Source organism: Coptis chinensis, chromosome 8 (assembly GCF_015680905.1).
Source record: "Coptis chinensis isolate HL-2020 chromosome 8, ASM1568090v1, whole genome shotgun sequence".
In the NCBI taxonomy this organism is placed as follows: Eukaryota; Viridiplantae; Streptophyta; class Magnoliopsida; order Ranunculales; family Ranunculaceae; genus Coptis; species Coptis chinensis.
In genome coordinates this window covers 48497935-48520913 of record NC_141463.1, presented here as the reverse complement: position 1 = coordinate 48520913, position 22979 = coordinate 48497935, and the positions used below count along the sequence as shown (strand labels likewise).

At 33.5% G+C, this 22979-nt stretch overlaps 1 protein-coding gene across 1 annotated transcript; it reads right to left on the bottom strand.

Moving 5' to 3' along the window:
- Window positions 1–1484: 1484 nt before the first annotated feature.
- LOC147481762 (uncharacterized) lies at window positions 1485–2195 on the bottom strand. Its single transcript, XM_086579035.1, has one exon. The coding sequence runs from the start codon at window positions 2193–2195 to the stop codon at window positions 1485–1487; it is 711 nt and encodes a 236-aa protein (XP_086435161.1).
- Window positions 2196–22979: the final 20784 nt, after the last annotated feature.

Below are 22979 nucleotides of genomic sequence, written 5' to 3'. Positions count from 1 at the left end.
TCAATTCAAACAGGGCATAGTTCTAATCTATATACATTGCATGCAAACTTTTCAAAAACTCCAAACCGACAAATGAATTTCGTTGTTTGAGCATCCAATACATTTGTGTGCTACACATTTAGGTAGATTCTAATACGCTCAGGCTATACAAAGCTTAGCGCGTTTAAAACTTACCCACGTAGGAGAGCACGTCGATCTAGACATACCCCTATTTCTCATCCCTCAACTGCTAAGATGGCAGATGAGGTAGTTCAAGCTGAAGATCCTCTCTCCACTTTCTACACACCACTAAAAAATGGGCCTCCATCTTGTATACATCTCACAGCTATCACGAGTGATGTTCACATCCCGCCTAACGTTTTCAATCTTCTCCCCGTTTTTCACGGTTTTCACGTTTCAGGGTTTTTGCCAAATTCGGAGTCCAGAATCATAAGATGTGAGCGTTAGAAGTTTTATGACTTTTCTACATAGTTATCCTGGTTTGACTTGGAAACGATCAGTGTTGAGTCCATGGGCACTATTTCAGCCTTTTTGAGCTTCAAATGGGCTGAGCGAGAAGACTTCAAGTTCAAGCACTATTCCATATAATGTTTTCATGCTAAAATACAGGTTTTGCTAGAATTTTGTCGTTAACTATTGAAACCTATGAAAACACGAAGATACATTTAATTTACATTTATTAAACACATAATTAACCAATATATAGTGTCTATATGGGGTTTATTACACAGTTTTTGGTGCTTATCATGTAATATCCTCCTCATTGGTCTGGAATATATGGTACTTACACACCGCACATGTAAGAAGGAAGAAAAAGAACAAGGTCCCACCCACTACATTCATATGATTGTATTTATATCGCTTGTCCCCCTAACAAAAATAAATAAAAAAAATTAGCCAATAACCAGCAATCACATGTGTCATTGGTTTTCATTTTTTTCCCTTGTGGTACTCCAAAGACAAATCAAATTTTGGGCAACGACAATACATTGGTTACATTTTCCTTATTGAAACCTTTTAACTGGCGCGGGGTTTATTAAGCCACATGGTTTATGAAAAACCGTGTGGGATGTGGTTTTTTTTTGCACGGTTTATAAAAAACCATTGCGGGATATTTTTGTGTTGGGTCGGGTGGTTTTTCAAAAGAAGCATCATTTGGTGCTGAAATTTTGATTTCTAGACTGAAAATGTTTTGGTCTTTGAGTGATTTATGGTGTTTAGTTTAATAAAAAAAAAAGCTGATTTTAAGCTTTCACCATTAAAGATACTCTCATAGTCTCATTTAAGATTTATTGTACACCAAGTTGGTTGGCTTTTCCCTTTCACACACACCGATCTGATTTGCATCTCCCTCTCGTCTCCACTTTCTTTTTTTCAAGGTCTGGTTGATTTGAATTTTTCAATTTCCCCTTTTTATTTTTCGTAAATTTTTTTGTATTTTTTTTTAAGATAAGCTAGGGTTAGGCCCTCACCTATATTGATCCTTAAATGCTTCTTACATAAATGTTTCCCCTCGCATATTCATTTACAATATTTTGTAGGACATGATCTATAAGAAGGACAAAATGTAAAGTGTTAAAACTACTAGATTGATCTAAGCCTGCAAGATAGTCTACGACTCTATTTACTTCTCTAAAAGCATGTGAGAAGGATATGAAGTTGAACTCTTGCTTTTTTAACTCAATGACAGCAAGCACATCTCGGCAGTACCAAGGAGGTTTCTCGAGTTTGTTGATTACATTGATGGCTCTCATTGAGTCCGATTCCACTTCAACTTCTTTATAGCCTTCCTCAATGTATCTACATAAACTCACTTCAATGGCCTTGAGCTCTTGGTATATCACTGAGTGTAAACCCCCACTTCCAGTGAAACCAGTAAGTACCCGACTAGTTCCATCTCTCATAACGACCCCATGACCTGGGCCCTTGCTGCTTAATGCACCATCAGTGTTGGCCTTGATTCTGTCTCCTAATGGTGGGGTCCAACAAGGGTCCACATTGAGATGTTTTTTGAATTTGGCCTCAATGTTCAGTCTGGGAAACAAGCTTCTAATTGAGACTGTGTCTTTTACCTGAGGCTTTAAGACTTGCAAGTAAATTTGTATGTCTCTGAGCAGCTTGTTGAAGACTACCAATGCCAGTCTTGAAGTTTGCTGAAATTTACGAGCATTTCGTTCTTTCCAAATGTAGTCCATTGATACGCAAACAAAAACCTTATAATCTCTCCCAGATCATCAATGTTACATAGTCGAATAATGGTTGACCATTCTCTGTTTGCATTGCTGCTATCGATGTTTATTCCCAGCAGAATTTTAACTCTTGAGAAGATTTCTTTTTAGTAGTTGCACTCAAAAAATAAATGTTGGGAGAACTCCCTACTGTTTTGACAAAAGCAGCATGAAGATTGATTAATAATGTTCTTTTGCACCAACCTGTCTTGAGTTGGGATGCTATTCAAAAAAAGTTGCCAAGTGGTAAATGCATGTCGAGGTAAAACCCATCTTCCCCAGACCATATGATGCCATTTTTTCTTTGCCCTTGTCAGTGACAGTGCAAGGTACGCGTTGTTGGAGGTGTAGTGGCCACTTTGGTGGGGGGTCTAGATTATCTTATCCTCAGTAAGGTGTTTGTTGAGTTCCACTACATTTATCGCTTCCTTCAAAGATTGAGATTGTAATCCGGTCACTGCAGTATTCCATACTCCTTACGAGATAAGGACACTCACTTTTGAGTTCAGTGGAAAGTTCCATTCTGACTTGGCTTCAGCATCTTCTATCAATGGTGATCTAGAGCACCATATATCATGCCATAATAAAGTATCTTCCCTATTAGAAATGTTGTATCTAATGAATTTTTTAGCTTATCTCCTGGTGCTCAGAATGCTTCGCCATGTCCATGAGCAATCATGGGGAATAGACATCAACCAGAAAAATTTGTCTTTGATGTGCTGCTTCCATGTCCAATCAACCCATATTGTATCTTCCCTCGTGATGAGTTTGAAAATCAGATCGCAATAGGCTCTAGTATTCCATTGTTATAGATTCATAAATCCCAGTCCACCTTTATCTTTAGGTCAACTTATAATGCTCCAGCTGGCTTGGTGATGTCCCTTTTTCATGATGGTTCCCGTCCATAGAAATTGGGCACATGTCTTTTCAATTTGTTCCAACACTGTCTTGGGCAAAATGAAAGTTCTTGCCCAATAAGTGTGAAGCGATAAAAGAACAGAGATAATAAGTTGGAACCTTCCGGCATGGTAAAGAAGCCTTGATTTCCAGTTGGTAATCTTGTTTGTGAGTTTCTCCACTAAAGGTTGACATTCTCTTATGCCCAATCTTGCAAATACGAGGGGAAGTTCGAGGTATCTTACCGGTGGTTTGATCAATTCCACACCTAAGATTGCAGCTAAAGCTTGAGCATCTTGAGCACTTAGGCCTCCAGCTAAAAGAGTTGTCTTATGCTTGTTGATCTGTAACCTAGTAGCACTTCCAAAATAATCTAAGCACTTCTTGATAGCTTGTACTGAGTCTCTCTCTCCTTTACAAAACATAAGAACATCGTCTGCAAAAGATAAATGAGATAATTTAACCTTCCTACATTTTAAGTGATATGAGATAGACCTATTATTGATGCTCCTTATGAGACTACGACCCAAGATTTTCGTGACTAAGACAAAGAGGTACGGAGATAAAGGATATCCTTGTCTTAGTCCTCTCCTTCCCTCAAAGTACCCTTCTAGAGTTTCGTTGATTAAAACATAGTAGTTTGGTGTTGAGATGCACAGTTCAATCCATTTACACATGTTGGTTGGGAAATTAATCAACTTGATCATAGCTTTAATCGGCTCCCAACTAACCATATCAAACGCCTTCCTAATATCCAACTTGATAGAGCATCTAGGAGTTCCATGCTTTCTGGCATATCCTCGAAGAAGTTCATAAGATAAGAGAATGTTGTCCTGAATAGATCTGCCATAGATGAAAGCTGATTGGTTAGCCTGCACTATGTCATTGATAACCAATTTAATTTTGTTAGAGATGACTTTAGATATACATTTATATATGGTGTTACACAATGCAATAGGTCTAAAATCCTCAACCTTGGAAGGGTTAGAGACTTTAGGAATGAGGCATATGAATGTAGAATTGACACCTCTAGGGAATTTACAGAATTTAAAAGCATTTAGAATGGCAGTAGTGAAGTCATAACCAACTATGGACGAACAACCCGTGAAGAAAAGGGGATGGAAAGTCCAACTTGGGATGGAACTATAAATCCCGGAGTAACGGGTCTAGGTTATAGTTGAGGAAGATGCTGAAGTTCTTTGATCCTTCATGTCAAAAAAAAAAAAAAAAACTATGGGCTAGCTTTACTTCTTTAGGTGTGAAATCTGCTTCAAGAACATTTTGCATATTAGGAAAGATTTTGGCTTTGATTTGCAAGTTATTGAAGAAATCATCTCCACATATGTCAGCTGCTGCGGTGCCCAGAATATCAAAGTAATAGTTAACAACTGTCTTGGTCACATCAGCTTGTCCTGAAATATTAGCCCCTTGAGAATTATGTATCACCCAAATTCCACTCCTAGCTTTCTTTTCTTCAAGTGATTTGAAGAAAAAAGTGGTACATTTATCACCTTCTCTCATCCATTCACCTTCCTGCTTACTAAGGATTTCAGCAGCTTCGAGTATTGCAAGTTCACTGTATCTTTGTAGCGCTTCTTTCTCCTTTTGTCCCAAAAATTGGTCACAAGGATTTGCTTGAACTTGCCTCTGAACATCATATAGCCATTCTCGAGCTTGTTCAACTCTAGTATGTAAGTTCTAGAAATTGTGTCTGGCCCATGATTTTAATCTTTCTTTCGAACAGCTTCAATTTCTGCATGAGGATATACATGGGATTTGAATAGATTTTGATCTGCCAAACTTCTTGTAATATTCTCTGGAATTTCCTTCTGTTCGACCCAATAGTTCTTGAATCTAAAGGGCCAAGTGATAATCCGTAAAAACTCAACTAGATTACTCTAACTTCATTATTACGGTATCAATTTTTTTATTTCCTACTCTCACATATATATTCATGCAATATATATAGAGTACGGAATCATTCCATTCTTAAACTAGCAAGACATAAGTGAATTCAATTAATCAAACACAAGGAACAATGGTGAGAACAATGAGAGTAGTGTTATGATTTATTTAAATTAAAACTAATTATAAATTAAACTAATTTAACTAAGCAATTAAAAGGTGAATTTAATGAATTGGAAGAACATAGAGGGGGGAAATTCCACCATGCAATTCGATTGGCTATTAGTTAGTCATCAAATCGAATATTGATCCCTAGTGAATACCAAGTCCTCTCGAATCAAGGTTCCACTAGCATGAGAGTTTAGCTCTACCACAAATCTCTTTGATGGTGGCTCTAAACTCTAGTTCATCATTATGAAGTTTATCTCTAAACACTCATAATAATGAACTTGAAATTTTATTCTAAATAATAACTATTCTAACAAATAATTATCCTCACATGGCTTCTTTAACCTCCTCTAATAGAGGTTTTAGCCTTGCTTCATTGGATGAACAATATTAAAATAATAAGATGAAGACATTAAATTAAAGAGACAAGAATTGAATATTAAACTAAAGGTTTTTATTGAAGGATTTAATGGAGGCTACAAACGAAATTATTCTAACCTAAACTAAACTACAAAAGGAGATAGAGAGAGAGAACCCTAAATTATTCTAAACTAAAAAAGGGAGTAGCCTAATATCATTGGATTAATTAAACTAAAATAATGAAAGAAAAACATAATGTAAATTAAACTAAACTTGATTAAGCAAATAGAACAAGTCATTATTGAATAAGTATTAAACTCTATTAATCTATTTGAACAATAACAATAATGATTCAAAATGAATTAAAACTAAAATTAAAAGTAATTTAGAACTAAGATTATGAATAACTATTTATCAAATTAAAACAAACTAATTATGAATTTAAGACAACTAAATCTAAAATAAGAATTAAATCAAAAACTAAATTGAAATGAAAAACTAATTCTTTATTATAAAACTAAATTTGATTCTAAATAATAATCTATCTTGTTCTAAAACTAATTAATTGAATGTAAAAAACTAGATCTAAAACAAGTTATTAGAACCCATTAATGGAGTCTAACCTAATTTTCTAATCTAGATCTAGGTTATCTTAAGAGTTAAGTCTTCTCCATACAAATGGAGGAGACCAGATCCACTTTTTCATGCATGGGCTGAGGAGCCATATTTTGGGCCGGAAAATCTAGCTTAAAACCCAATTTCTTCAGTCCACAGAGGCCTTTTCAGCTAGATTTGATTTCTATAGACTTTTCGCCCACTTATGCTCTTCTGATTGGGTTAAGGCTTGGACCATTGGAAAGCTCTTTCCGAGCCGGTCATTTTGACATAAGGTAGGCCCGATTCCGAGGTCTGAGTCTAAAGATACGGCCTTCGGAAGTTCTACTGACTTTTATACGTTGTTTCTGCCCGCGTTGACTTTGACTTTTCAACTTTAACCGGGCTTTAAAAAGGATTTTTTTCTCTTTGAATCTTGGACTTCTATTATAGAACTTCTTAGCAACCAACCCTTGCTCCTTTATCTCGCAAAAGGGACACATTTCTGCACATATTCGACTCCAATGTCTGAAATACACAAAAGCATGATAACAATACTAACTCTTACTTATTAATCACATAATTGGTCTAAAGCAATATTGTTAAAGGGCCCAGTTTTGGGCTCTTATCACCAAGCCTTACTTACAAGTTGGTTCTAGAGAAGGAGAACTGGTGAATGGTCCGAGACCTCATGTGGCAAGAATTCGACCTTAGCATTTGGGTGTTCACTATTGCAAAGATTGTTTACAATGCACCGATCAATCTTGGACATGATTCTGCCTTTCCCTTCCACCTTATTGTTTCATGTGTAGAAGAAACCATTGTAACTCATATTAGATAGCCCTAATCTTTGTAGACAATCCATAAACTCTTCTACTTATCTTGGGTGCATAGGGCTTCCACCCACTATTTCTTCTGCTTCAGTGATATTATTGAAATCCCCTGCTAACGCCCAAGGCTTATTGACTAAGCAGTGTATAGCTAGGATGTCTCTCCATAGATTGAGCCTAAATGCTTTAGCATTCCGAGCATTGACTAAAGTGAGAAGAATATCCTCATTAGTAGGCTTGAATCTGATCTTACAGTGTATGAATTGGTCTGATTCTTGAAGCTGCTTGTTTAACTCTATCTTGTAAGGGTCCCAACAAATCTATATTCTGCCAGCAAGGTCTTTGCCATAGTTATTTACATGTTCCCATGCTGGGCAACAAATATTTCTAATGTAATCATATTTGTTCTGCCTGACTTTGGTTTCAAGTAGACCAAAAATGATCAGTTTCTTATCCACTCTCACCTTGTTAATTTCTCTAGCTTTCTCTACTTCATTTGTCCCTCTAACATTCTAGAAGCACATGGATGTTATCATCTATAAGATTTGTTTTTGGAGCCTTTAGGTTGGCCCCGTCCCTTCTTGCCATTGCTTTGATTCTTTTTGCTAGGCTCTTGATGTTTGTTACTGGTGGAATTGCTTCTCTCTCCATATTTCTTCCCTGATTGAGTTACAATCCCTAACATTGTCCTATGTTCTGGAGCAAGAGGTATTGCTACATTTACATCAATTTCTGCTTCCTTGCAACAGTCATGAAAGTGTTTTGTCTCAATATCAGAAACCTCAGTGTCAGTGGCAGCTACTTCTCCCACTTCATCTATGCTAGACAATAGCTAGAATCTACTTGCTTCCATGCTGAACATCATGAAGTCCTCTTCTTCCATTCCCAAATTCAAAGGCTCAATACTGTCATTTAAGTGGATGGCCATTGCTTGTGTCTCCTCTGATTCATAAGGTGGTTTAGTTGGGACTATCAATGGCATTGATTCCCCTGTTCCCAACCCTTCATGGTACACATGTTGCTCATTTAGGCCATTATTATCCCTCTCTTGAGCTTGTGTATCTACTGCCGCTGCTGTGCTCACTTGCTTAATTCTGGGTCCCCATTCCTTTCCTTGATTCCTTCTTTTTAGTCTCCTCTTTTGGCTCTTGGACAGTATTCGACCATCTGTCGATACTTCTTGTTCCATAGTTCCTTCCCTCTGTTGTTAGTCTGTGGAATTTCTCCCGTGCTGCTTTGCTCTTTATCCTTATTAACCTGTCTACACTCAGAGACTAAATGTCCAACAATCTGACAATGGTTGCAAAACTTCGGGAGTGATCCGTATTATATCTCCTGCCAAAATTCTACCCCAAGCTCTGGCACTTCTACAAAAATTTTGTTGGGAAGTGGATTCGTTAGGTCTATCTCCACTAGAACACTAGCATAGTATCCATTTGTTCTTTCCAAATAGTTCATATCCACTCTAATTGGGCAGCCCAGCCCTCTTCCCATACTCATCAATATGTCAACTTCCCAATACTCAAATGGCAACCCAGGGAATTTCACCCAAATAAACCCCGGCGTTTGTTTATGTGTTTCAACGTTGAAATTGGGAGTCCATCTAATGAACCTCAGCATTTGTCCTTGAATATTCCATGGGCCTCCATAGAAAATCTTGTTAAAATCCCTCTCTTCAGAGAATCTAAATAGGATGTACCCTTTCCCCATAGGCGAAATCTTAGTTGTTGTTGAGAGACCCCATCCAGTGTTAACCATTGATCGGATGTGTTCTAAATTGATACTCCTAGGATCCATTCTAGCAATCAAGGTATATTTGCAAGCTTCAATTCCTCTCTCAACCGAAACCCGAGGGATTGTGACAGCTGGGTTGTCTCCTTTTTTTGTTGGCAAGGGTAGAGATGAAACATCCACCGTTTGTTTCAATTGAGTTCGAGCTTTATCTGCATAAGTCTCCGAGTGTGGAGAGATATTGGAGTTGTTTCGGAGAGAACCTTGTCTGGATGTCTCCTCCCCATTCTAATTTGAGAAACTGACATGGTGACGGTCCATTTCAAACCCTAGCGGAACAGCTTGTGGAGGAGTTTGGTTGAGATTCTGACCATTGGTTGGATTTTCGAATTCATAAATATTCATGATTGTTTGTTGCTTTCCTAAACTCTCACTATAAGCAGCGGAGGATTTTACAAGAAAATGAACAACACCATGAATGGAACAGAATCAGAAGAGAAGAACTTTTAGATCAAAAATGTATACGATACTAGAAAAGATGAAACAATAGAGGACGTATGTTACTCACTTGTTCTGAGCTTTTTTGAACTCGTCACTGTTAGCAGTGGAGGATTTTACCAAAAAAGCCCAAGAAAAAGCCCAACAACAAACAAGGTGAAAATGGAAACCAAAGAAGATGAACCAAGAGAAGAAGGATGATACTCACTTATAGATTCTCATGCCTTACCTAACGAGGACAACTTATAGATGCAATGATCCTCAACTTTGTTAAAATAAGAGAGAAAAGTTCACCTATAAACTATCTCTGCGAGGAGTATGAGTGATCAAGCACCAAGCTTTGATCGAGTTTCCAACCGTTCACTCGAAAGTCTAGCTGAACCCTCTTTCTCCGACAAGTTGCTTGAACCGAAACTTTCTATAAGTGGTAAAAAAATAGGGGGATAAGATTATCGACCTACTTAAATTTACTCAGAAAGGTAATCTTTGGGAGCACAGGATAAAAAAAAGCTAATTAAGCTAAGTTACATCCATTCTCCCACTAAAGGTTCCCATTTCTTTGATTAAGAAAGCTAAATTTTTTTGTATTGACTAAGCTCAATTATTGATTTACTATTTTAGTTATTCAGGTTATTCAAGTTTTAAATAAAACTGCTATTTGACAATTCGACACAAGCTCAAATGTTAATGATGGTATGGTATGGTTCGTTAGCTCAAAGGTGTATGCACAACACTGATGCACACAAAGAACAACATGAAAAAAATTGAAAATAGAGTAGTGAAATGTAAACACTCCTCTCATGTATGTGCAAGTGTTTGTGTTTTGTGATGTTTTGTTATTTATAGAAGGTCATATTTTTGTGATGTACATTCTGTTTTTTGTTATGTTTTTGGTGCAACTGTATGGGGTTTCCTACAACTTCCTTCATTTATACCACAAGCCATCTTAGAGATTCTAAAGGTACTTACTTCTCAAAAGTTTGTTTGTTCTCATTCTTCATGTTTGCATGAACAATTTATTTCATACATTATTTGATTGGTTATGTGATTACTTGAGTTGTATTTGTCGATTACTTGATTTCGACAAGTACTTGATTACTTGATTTTGTTGTTGGATTGTATCATTTCGAATCCAAAATTATTAATTCTCCTTGAGTTGTATTTGTTCAATCTGCTATAGTTGGCCATGGGTTTGAAATTCAACCATTTGATTATCTTCACTTTATTGTACTAGTTTTGGCTTTCTTCATTTAGTTGATATATTTTTATAAGGATTGCTATGTTTTGTTTTATTGTTAAATTTTAGAATATCTAACGTTTTAAATTGTCTTGAAGCTTTATTTACTCAAAAAAAAAAGGGAAAAAATTGTGGCTGCCATCCCTTTGTTTTCCCACCACTCTTTCAATGTCAACCACACTACGATTCTATAAAGTTACTATTTCTCCTACTATGAGATAATGAAGATCATTCAATTCTCCTATATCACAATCACAATAAACGGTTTCTAGATCTCCTTTTGAGAAGATTCTAACAATTTGAGGACTTTGAAGTTCTAAAAATGATTTTCCTATTATGAGTGTTTATAATAATAATTCATAATTGCTTAGTTTGTCTTTGTCTTTCTGGATACTTTGTATGTTTCCTTTCAATTATCTTCCTTTTTTCATGTTACTCTGCTCCCCATTTCGTTTGATAAACATGCTTTGAAAATTACATACATTTTAAGTGGCATATTCGCAACAACCCTTCATTGTGCTTTTAGTGAAGAGTAGTTCATTATTCTTGATTAATTAGAAATTGAGATCTTTTTTGAATTGGTTTGTTCATGATTCGTTGGAAGTATAAGAAGCCTTTTGTAGACAATGGTGGTAAGTTAAGACTATTCAACTTTACAGTTCCCAACGATGGTGTATAAGATGACACTCAATTTCTTTTAATGAAAATCAGATTAACTCTCTGTACCCTTATATATATATATATATATATGTTATATAGTAATTTTCTAAAAAGTAGTACTTAAGTTAACTTAAAATAAGTACGTAAGTAAAACTTCACCTAGAAAATGAATTCAACCCTAATTTTTTATGGATATAATATACTTAACATTAAAATCATCTCCACAAAATTTCAACTCATTTGAAAATCTCTAACATTGGCAAAAAATGATTGCAAAAACTCGACATTTCTGGACCATTAGATTTCTTTTTAAAGATAACAACAATTTTTATCTATGTTAGAGGTTTCCAAATGCGTTAAAATTTTGTAGAGATAATCTTTATGATGAGTGCTTCATAACCACAAAATATTAGGGTTGAATTCATTTTCTAGGTGAAGTTTTACTTATGTACTTATTTTTAAGTTAACTTAGGTAGCTACTTTTTAGAGAAGGACTGTATATATATCAGCCAGGCTCCTAAAAGGACCTTAAATAAGTACCAAATCTAAAACACCCACAACTTCACCTACAAAATTATTTAAAACCTAATCTTTTGTGCATATGATCTACTAACCATAAAGAACATCTCTACAAAAATTCAACTTGTTTGACAATTTTTAACATTGGCAAAAGATGATTGCAAAAACTAGATATTTCTAGACCTTTATATATTTTATTAAAAGTGGAAAACAATTTTATCTAAGTTAGAGGATATCAAACGAGTTGAATTTTTGTAGAGATGTTCTTTATGGTTAGTATATCATATGCACAAAAGAATAGGTTTTAAATAATTTTGTAGGTGAAATTGTGGGTGTTTTATATTTGATACTTATTTAAGGTCCTTTTATACTCATTTACTGATATATATATATATATATATATCCTATTTAGTTTTGTTTCCATAAATTTTAGTTGATTATACCCTAAAATCAATTACCTCACAACAAAAATTTAACAAGGATATGTAAAATGCAAGTACATCAGATATGCTAATTCAACATGAATTCCAGTTCCCATAATGTTATATAATTGGTATTATAGTATGCAACATGGGGTAGCTTATTGTTTAGGGGACATATGACTTTCTCTTCTTTTCAATTACTTGTTTAATTTTACTGTACAATGTTTACCTTATTAAACAATGTCTAAATATGCTTAAATTAAATTTAACTTTTTTTGCACATGTTAGACTTGCTACTAAGTTAGCAAATAGTAAAGCTAACAATCTATGTATGTTGACTAGCTAGAAGCCAACTATCCTATAGAAATTCTAAAGTTGGAATTTGAACTTATCAAAAGGAAAAAAAAGATTGATAACAAGTGAATGTTGCAATAGAATTTTTTAAACTCAATTCAAAACATACAAATAATTACATCCGTGTCGGCAATACCTAATATGTATACAAACTACAACAACTAAATCCCACCGAGAATTTCTGTACATCGCGACATATCCAGAGGGGCGACATATCCGGAGGGACTGAGATTTCTTTGCGAGGCACCATCCACATTAAGTTAATCCACTTTCGTCACTCATCTTTGATAGCAGCAAATGGGCAATTTTAAGCTAAATTGTTTCGTCGGTTTTTGTTTTATTTGATTAATTTAATATATTATCTAGATATTTATTCGCATCATTATAAATACTTTTTCAAATTTGTTTTGTCTTTATCAAGAATAAAATAAAAAAACAACGGGTTCAAAAACTTGTAGAATAGAATAGAAGAGGGAGTATTGAAAAAAAAATACAAAGAAATACAAATATCAACCCTAAAATAGCAGTGAAAATATTGACACATGGAGGAGGCCTATTGCCGACATATACCAATATATTTTTGAGAAAATAGACATATTGGATAAATGGTAGATATCATAATTATAGATATATTGCGGCGGCCTGTTAAGTTTGTAACTCCTAGGAAATTAGGAATCCCAGGATCATTCTAGTTTGTAAAATGTTCTGGGCGTGAACGATGTGAGTTTGTAATAAGGTTGTGAGTTCTAATTTCTTTTATATATGGTGAGGGTTTCTGGCTGGGTAGAAAAGGTTTAGGTCTAAGACGTTGTTAGGCAATTCTGAGAACATTGTGTACGAGAGGTTTATATGTATCATAGTAAGAGGACCTCTAGGCATCTATCTTTGTTTATTAGAAGATCAAAGATGGACGACACAACAAAGTGGGCAGATCTTCTTCTCCGTCTTCTTTGTTCTATAGCGAGCAAGCTTTTTTTACCTTCCAGATTTTGTTGTTTGCACAACTTGGAAAGACGCATATCGAGAACATCGTCCCAAATTTCTTCCACTACCTCAACTTCATTCCCCTAGTAGAAAATATTTTAGAAAAAAAAAAATGTAAAGGTAAACATTAATTGCTTAGAGAAAATACATAAAAGTTCATAACAAAAAACATATTCTTTAATTTTAAAATGCTCCAAAAGACTTTGAAAATTAAGGACCTCTAGTGGAACATAATCATGTTGTGTAGTTCTTATGATATCACATATTAAACCCTAATAGAAAGTAGGTCAACTTGCAATCCAACGGTACCACCACTTTCCATATTTCAGTCCAACTTTCAGTCTAGCTGTATAACTACTAGCACTGATCAAGTACAATATGTCCAGTACCAACCTCTAGCACTGATCAAGTACAATATGTCCGGTACCAACCTCTCTGAAGCCTGCCAAAGTTGCATATTCATGTTAACCATATCATTTCTGGTGAACACTTTAAGTCAAAAATGAAAATATCTTTAAAACTTTTATACTTTACCTATTAGAAATTATTTTATATAATATGCATACTTGAAAATATTTTTTATATAAAAAAACAACTAATTTACAACTAAATAAATAAAATGCCTAACGTGCAAGCATGCGCTAGTAATTTATAACTAATGGAGTTTATTATTTTTTTCTTCGTCACCTCGACTTGATCCCATGAACAATTTGTTATGTTTATTTTTAATCAATTGTTCGGGAGTCTAAATCTTTTGAAAATGTGTGAAGTTAATATCATTTTTAATCAATTGTTTATACATTTTTAACTTAAAAAAGTTTTTTTACACATTCCCATTAAATTGTCATTAAAAATTAAAAGTGTTTCACACATCCCCATTGGTGATGCTCTAATTTATATATTTCTAGGGTTTTTAAGTCGAGGTCAATATTCTGCTCGATTGGGGGTCTTGCTTGTTAAAAGAAAGTTGTTGTGATGGAAATCTGAGTGCAAGAACAAATTCCCAGTTTTAGAAGAAGAAGATTTTGCGTATCAATGAAGAGAAAACAATGAAAAATGAAGAAGAAGACTTTATTTGCGTATCAACGAAGAAGAAGAAGACGTACAATGAAAAAAAAAAGAATTACAAGAAGAATACTTTAGTATACCTTGTTGAACTTGTTGCAAAAGAAAATATATTTGAGTTTGATGATGAATCTTGGAGTGGTGTTGTCCAATAGATTTGAGGCCGTAACAACCCCAACTATTCTTGACAACTAACTTTGTGAGAATTCCCCCAAAATCTTAATCTCGTTTCTCATGCCAAATGGGTGCGACTTCAAGTACCGCCGAATGTGGTTGTCCTATTCTCACGGGAATTCTAATTCACGTGGTTATTTTTACCAAACAACCCGTGAGAATGGTATTACCCATGAATATTAATTAACGTGAGAATTCCCAGGGGTACCCTTACTTTAGATTGGTGACGTTAGGAAATATACCACTTGTGTTGTGCGGTTGTGCCATATCGATCTAGGAGGAGTCGTCAAATTTTGCCACATGTCAGTTGCACTTCTCACATCTTATACACCCAGACAACCATACTAGTTACTAGTACTACTAGTGGGGCAGCGTGAGCGATGCAAAGGTCCGAGTATACATCTACTATCTATATACTAAAACAGAGATATCTAATGGAGGATTTTCTCTTTCCTATGTGACACTCTAATATGAGAGTTAGTTTTCTCTCTCTCCTATGTGGCACTCTAATATGAAAGATAGTCTTTTCTAATAACCTACAATCCCACGTACATGGAATCTCTTTGGAGAGTTTGAATGTATTTCCAATTCTTATATATTTGATCAAATAAAAAAAATTGCTAAAAAATATGTGATTTATAAAAGATAATTTCCTATTACAAATCAAACACTTTTAATGTTCCAATTCTTATATATTTGATCAAATAAAAAAAATTGCTAAAAAATAGGTGATTTGTAGAAACTAATTCCCTATTAAAAATCATACAATTTTAATATCTATAATAAAGCACCGACTTATTTCGAATATATCCTTAACACGGCCTCAAAACATAGTTAAAAACAATTATACAAAAAATAACATCACAAAATATATAATAGAAAATAAAAAAAAATAACGGCAAAGCAATAATGACAAATATTTAAAAAAATATATAATACTGAATGAAACTAATGTCAAAAAACAATTAATGGGGAACCGAAAACTTAATGCAAATGTATCGAACTAACCTCAAATAATATTTAACGGAAAATCGGAAATTGGATGCAAATGCAAGCATTAAACTAATCTTAAAAAGTAATTAATAGAAAATTGGAATATGGATACAACTGCATTAAACTAACTTCAAAGAATAATTAACAGAAAATCAAAACTTGGATGCAAATACATCAAACTAACATAAAAAAAATAATTGTCGGAAAATCGGAAACTGGACACAAATGCATTGAGCTAACCCTCAAAAATTAAATTAACGGGAAATCAGAAACTGGATACAACTGCATTGAACTAACCACAATAAAAAATTAATTATTAATTGGAAACATGATGCAAATGCGTGGAACTAATCTTAAAAAATAATTAACGGGAAATCGAAAACCATATGCAATTGCACTAAACTAATCTCAAAAAATAAACAGGATGCAAATGCATTGAAGTAACCTCAAGAAATAATTAATGAGAAATCGAAAATTTGATGCAAATTTATTGAACTAACCTCAAACAATAATTAACGGGAAATCGGAAACTAGATGCAAATGCAACTTTATCAAATAATAAATGAGAAATCGGAAACTAGATGCAAATACATTAAACTAATCTCACATAATAATTAACGGGAAATCAGAAATTGTATGCAAATGCATTGAACTGACCTCAAAGAACATTTTACATGAAATTGGAAATTGGATGCAAATGTATTGAACTAATTAAAAATAATAATTAACGAGAAATCAGAAACTGGATGCAACTGCATTGAACTTATCTCAAAAAATAAATAACATGAATTGAAAATTGGATGCAACTGCATTCAACTAACCTCAAAATATAAATAACGGAAAATCAGAAACTGGATGCAAATGCATTGAATTAACCTCAAAACATAGTTAAGTTATATGTTGTGGGAATGTCTCGATAACTATAGTTTTGCATTTAAAATGGTGTTTATCTTATCTCTTTCCGTATGATTGGGAACTCATTGCTATTCAAGTAGCTTCAATATATATGAACTTCACCTTGTTAGGCAATCTCACAAAACTTCAATCAAACTTCTATTATTAAACAACAAAATAAAGTTGAAGGGTTTTATCAAAGGTGAGCTCTTTTTTTTTTTAATAGAGAGTGAGATTTTCACGTTATAAGAAATTTGGTTGTGTATTCAATATAATATTAATATATAATAGTTATGCATATTTGCAAATATTTTTCAGAATAATTAATATAACAACACTTGTTCGTAGATAGTCTTTGAAGATTCCACATAGTGAGTCATGCATAATTTAAAGAATAATTAGTGGGAAATCGGGAACTAGATAATCTTCGATGATCCCACATAGTAAATCAAGCATAATTTACTTTTTATGTCATGTTTGCTAGGACACTACAGATGGATCAGTAGAAGTTGGCATTACACACCACATTGGATAATTAAAAGGAAATCGGAAACTGGATTCGAATACATAACTGAGCTCAAAGAGTAATTAACGGGAAATCAGAAACTTTATGCAAATGCAATAAACTAAACTCAAAAAGTAATTAACTAGAAATCAGAAACTGGGTGCAATTGCATTAAAATTAACGTCAGATAATAACTAACGGGAAATTAGAAATTGGATGCAAATCCTTGAAAAATATTTAACGAAAAATCGGAAACTATATGAAAATACATCAAACAAACCTCATATAATAATTAATGGGAAACCAAAAACTGGATGTAAATGCATTCAACTAAACTCAAAAAATAATTAACAGAAAATCAAAAATCGAATGTAACTGCATTGAACTAACCTCATAGAATAATTGGTAGGAAATAGGAAACTAAATGCAAATGCATTGAAATAATCTCAAAGAATAATTAACAGGAAATCAGAAACCGGATATAATTGTATCGAACTAACCTCAAAGCATAAATAATCAGAAACTAGATGTAGATGTATTGAACTAACCTTAAAGAGTTATTAACGGGAAATCGGAAACTGGATCCAAATGCAATGAACTAATCTCAAAGACTAATTAACGAAACATTAAAAAATTGATGAAACTGCACTGAACTAACAAAAATGAATAATTAACGGGAAATTATAAATTTGATGTAACTGCATTGAACTAACCTCAAAAAATAATTAACGAAAAATCGAAAACTTGATGCAAATGCATTGAACTAGCCTCAAAGAACAATTAGCATAAAATCGGAAATTGGATGTAACTGCATTGAACTAACTTCAAAGAATAATTAACGAAAAACCAAAAACTGGATACAACTGTATTAAACTAAAATCAGAGATTAACTAACGGGAAATCAGAAATTGGATGCAAATGCATTGAAATAATCTTAAAAAATAGTTAACTGGAAAGTTAAACTCGGGTGTAACTACATCACACTAACCGCAAAGCATAAATGTCTGCTTTTTTAGCCTTCTCACACAAGTAATTAGGAACCCAAAATGAAAATGAGTTTATAAAAATAGACTCTTCAATGTATGCAAACTGTATATAAATTGTAAACTATCGAACTAACCTAGAAAAACAATTAACGAGAAATCAGAAACTGGATGTAAATGTATTAAACTAATCTCAAAGAGTAATTAACGGGAGATTGGAACCTAGATGCAAATGCAATGAACTAATCTCAAATACTAATTAACGAACCATCAAAAACTGGATGCAACTGTACTGAATTAACCTTAATAAATAACTAACGGAAAATCATAAAGTGGATGCAATTGCACTGAACTAACCTCAAATAATAATTAACGGAAAATCGGAAACTTGATACAACTGCATTGAACTAACCTCAAAGAATAATTAATGAGAATTTAGAAACTGGATGCAACATACTACATTAAACTAATCTCAAAGAATAATTAATGGAAAATCATAAACTTGATACAAATGTATTGAACTAATAACCCTAAAACATATTTGTATTATATGTAGGGGGAATAAATGTCTCGATAAATATAGTTTTACATTTTAAGTAGTGTTTATCATAATTCTTTTATTGTGATTGGAAATGCTTTGCTATTCAAGTAGCTTCAATATTATCTTCGCCATATTGGGCATTCTCACAAAACTTCAATCAATCTTTTATTGTTAAACCTAACAATAAAAAGAAGTCAATGAGTTTTATCAAGATTTGATGATTCCTTTTTATAGAGAGTGGTGCAAGAAATTTAAATGAGTAATTAATATAATTTTCATATCTCATAGCTATGCATAGTTGCTAATATTTTTTAGAATAATTTAATATAACAGCACCCGTTCGTAGGACACATTCATGTGATAAATCTTTTGAAGTGGGAGTAGTGTATTCTTTGAGGATATGGAAACAATCAATTTGTTTTAGTGATTTGTACACATTAGTACATAAACTGAGCGGTGATGATTTACCGCTAAATCACCATAAATATAATAAAACTATTATACAAGCTAGATCGAATTTAAGATAATTTCATTTGAAAATTATGGATTAATATCCTAAACCACAAAATGAAAAGGCTATCTCAATTTGATCCCATAGTTTCCAAGAACTTATGCACCATAATCGTTGCTCATTAACGTATTTTGGTTTATTTTCAATAAAAATATATTCTGATTCGAAAATTTGCCGCTAAATCACCATAAATCTAAGAAAACTATTATACAAGCTAGATCGAGTTTAAGATAATTCTATTTGAAAATTATGGATTAATATCCTAAACTACAAAGAATGGAAGAGGCTATCTCAATTTGATCCCTTAGTTTCCAAATACTTATACACCATAATCACTGCTTATTAATGTATTTTGGTTTATTTTCAATAAAAATATATTCTGATTCGAAAATTTGCTACTAAATCACCATAAATCTAAAAAAACTATTATACAAGCTAGATCGAGTTTAAGATAATTCTATTTGAAAATTATAGATTAATATCCTAAACTACAAAGAAGTGAAGAGGCTATCTCAATTTGATCCCTTAGTTTCCAAGTTCTTATGCACTATAATCGCTGCTCATTAACATATTTTGGTTTATTTTCAATAAAAATATATTCTAATTCGAAAATTTGTGTGAGACATTTTGTAAAGCCTTTTCAGCACACAAAATATTTAATATATCCCGCGCGTATGCCCGGGTCTAAAATCTAGTACTCCCTATAATCATAATAAATTTAGAAAAGGCTAGACAACTTAATATGACAAAAGCTTTTTCTGCCTTGCCATTATCCTTTTTATTATTTTATTTTTATGGAACCTTAAATTATGGATTAAAAAGGGAGAACGAATGAAATATGAACATATAGCGGAACACTATGTGTAAACTTACCACTCTATAATGATATTCTACATTAAATTAATTCTTATTCATTTCAACAAAATTTTGAATTGAGTCCTATTAGTTTTTGTAAACCTAGACTCATAATTCTACCATGAGTCCATGATATGAAGACAGTCTTAGAACATGAAGTTGGGGCAAAAGTACCTGTCATAAGTAGATATTTAAAATTTAAATAACATCCATACATTTGCTTGACATAGCAAAAGGTACTTCTTAGCACTGACAAGCTACAAATACCGAATCTAAATAACATCTCATAATCCTAAGAATGCATTATTGTATGTACTCCATCCCACGTACGACTTGAAATATGTTTTACACATCTACTTAGAGTTCGACTATGTCCTGAGATGCTAAATAACTATTTAGATCATCATAAACATCAAATATTTTAGCTGCATCATTAGTAATAAATAATAACCCCATACTTTTCCTTTCAATCCATAAATATAACCCCGTACCAGTAGATTGTGCAGGGTATCTCAGCTTCTCGGGTGTGAATTACGCTTCTTAGTTTCTTGTCCTCGCCAGTAACGCGTTAGTGCAAGCCATACATATCCATGGACATACCTGAAAAGTTTCAACAGGACAGAGACGTACACATAGTAAATGTGAAAGTGTGGAACGTATAATTATTTATTGTGGTAAATTAATGCCACAAAATAAACAAATGGATTTCCTTCATTGATGAAAACTTAGTTTCCTAAATTGACAAGTAGACACAATTATTTCCTTCCTTTCTCTAAATAGTACTAGGTAAGTATCAAATATGTAGGGTCTTAAATCACGGACAATATGGCTGGCAGAGATTGGGCCTAAAGCCCACAGTTCCAATTTAATTACAGATAAAAGGCATACACTTTTGTAATTATGTCAAAATCCCACCCGGTCCATTTGTTGGTAATATTACAAATTTGTCTCTCACCCCATCTTCCCCAAACATAAATCTAAAAGATAGATCGAAGTTCGAAAACTAAAAAACAAACCCTAATTCTCCCAAATTGAACCGCAAGTGCAATATGAAAATCTGAAATGAAGAAAATTGATGATGATTTGGTCGATTTTGTGCAACAAAAACCGAGATCTACTCGAAACAAACGACAACCAACTTCTAAAAAAGTTGAGAAACTAAATTTTCATCTTTATATATATGTTTAATTTAATTACCTTTTGCTAACATTCAATCCACTACTAATTTCACACTCTACATTTTTTATTAGAGTAACAATGAGATAGTGATAGAGTGTTGGGTCGAATGCAACATGAGTGTTGCACTGATATCAACACTGCAAATTGGAAATACCATTAGTCTAATATGTTAGTTTCTGTTTTATTTTGTCCTTTGGTTGAACTTGTTTCTTGCGAAGATGAACATGAGGCTTAATTGCTCATGTTTGTTGTTTTATTTTACATGTTGCTTTCCACTGCAACATAGATTTTGCACTGTCAACTCTACTACAACATGAATATTGCATTGTGAACTACTATTGCAACATAGAGCAAGGTGCAACATGGATGTTGCAGTGTCAATTACTACTACAACAACCACTATCAACTCCCAATGCAACATGGATGTTGTACTGTCAACTCTAGCTAGTGCAACATGGATACTACAACAACCACTGTCAACTCTAACTACAACATGGATGTTGCACTGTCAATTCTATTGCAATATGGATGTTGCACTGTCAACTACTACTGCAACAACCACTGTCAACTCCTATTGCAACATGGATGTTGTTGCACTGTGAATTACTACTACAACATCTGCAAACAACATCACACTTGGAGTAATTCTACGACTGACACACAATATTGAAACAGTCAAACAACATAGTGAGGTGGACGTTGACTTATTGCCACCTCACTAAGAATAACTTGACTGTTAAAATCTCTCTTAAACATTATTTTCTACTTTCTCTCTACAAACATTTCTGGTTATTATTTTTGTTTATCCATTTTTATCAATTGTTTTAATTTCTTAGTTCTCCTCAACAAATTCTACAATTCACATGATTCAGACTACATGCTACCACCATTATTCTCCATTACAGTAGGTAGTCACTGCTGATATGGTTTACTAAGCTAGAGACCAATTTAAGCTCTTCGTATTGGGTGACATCTTTGGCAGCTATGACTGCATAGTTGCATTGAGATAGCACTCAAGCTCATTTCTTCGGACTCATGGCAAAACTGTCAGTCCTCCAAGAATACGAGGTGGTCAGTTCCTCAGGGAGAGAGGTCTGGTAGCAGCCATTTTTGTCGTTGCACTTGGATTGTGAGGTTATGGACTTATCAGGGCAGTATGATATAGAAATAACTGAGGTGTCACCTTGGGTTTTAGCCTCACACGATTTATATTTTTGCTCAATAAACAACAATTTCATTAAAAATAATGTGAGAAGTAGGTTTATAACCTATTGTACCCTATTTTCTCATTCTCTTCTTTGTCTTCTCTCCTTCTCCCTTCTATTCTGCCACCTTTTTTTTGATAGATAGCATCCTTCACTTTCTTAACAGATCCAATAGAAAAAAAAAACAAATGCTTCACTTTATTTTCTTTCACTGGTTCCTCTATTCTTTGCATCAGCATCAGGTCGAGCATCCAACTCAACACCAATTAGGCAATGAGTTGAGGGGCCAGGAACATAATTGTCCCATGTGGGACTCTTCTAAACATCTCAACTAAAAATATTCAAAAATAACTGTTCATGTATGTGTTTAAGTACACATCTGATGTCAATGTGACCAAGAGTATAAAACCTGTAATAAATAGTAAGATAAGACACATGTTCCTTCTGTGCCTCGTGGGAGATTATAAATTCATCAATTCTTTGTTGCAGTATCTTCAAGCCAGGCCTACTTTGATAATAGTTGTTAATCCACTCTGACAACCCACAGAAAGAAATCATGTCTTATAAATGAGTTGGGCAAAAAAATAACTAAACTAAACTAGAAAATATAGAGAAGCATAAAGAAATATAGAAACCAAGGTAGATGAAAATATGGATAGATTCTCGATCTCAAAAAAATAAAATATA

Coding starts and splice junctions, on each gene's coding strand:
- LOC147481762 (XM_086579035.1), bottom strand. CDS start 2,195: ATGGACTACATTTGGAAAGAACGAAATGCTCGTAAATTTCAGCAAACT.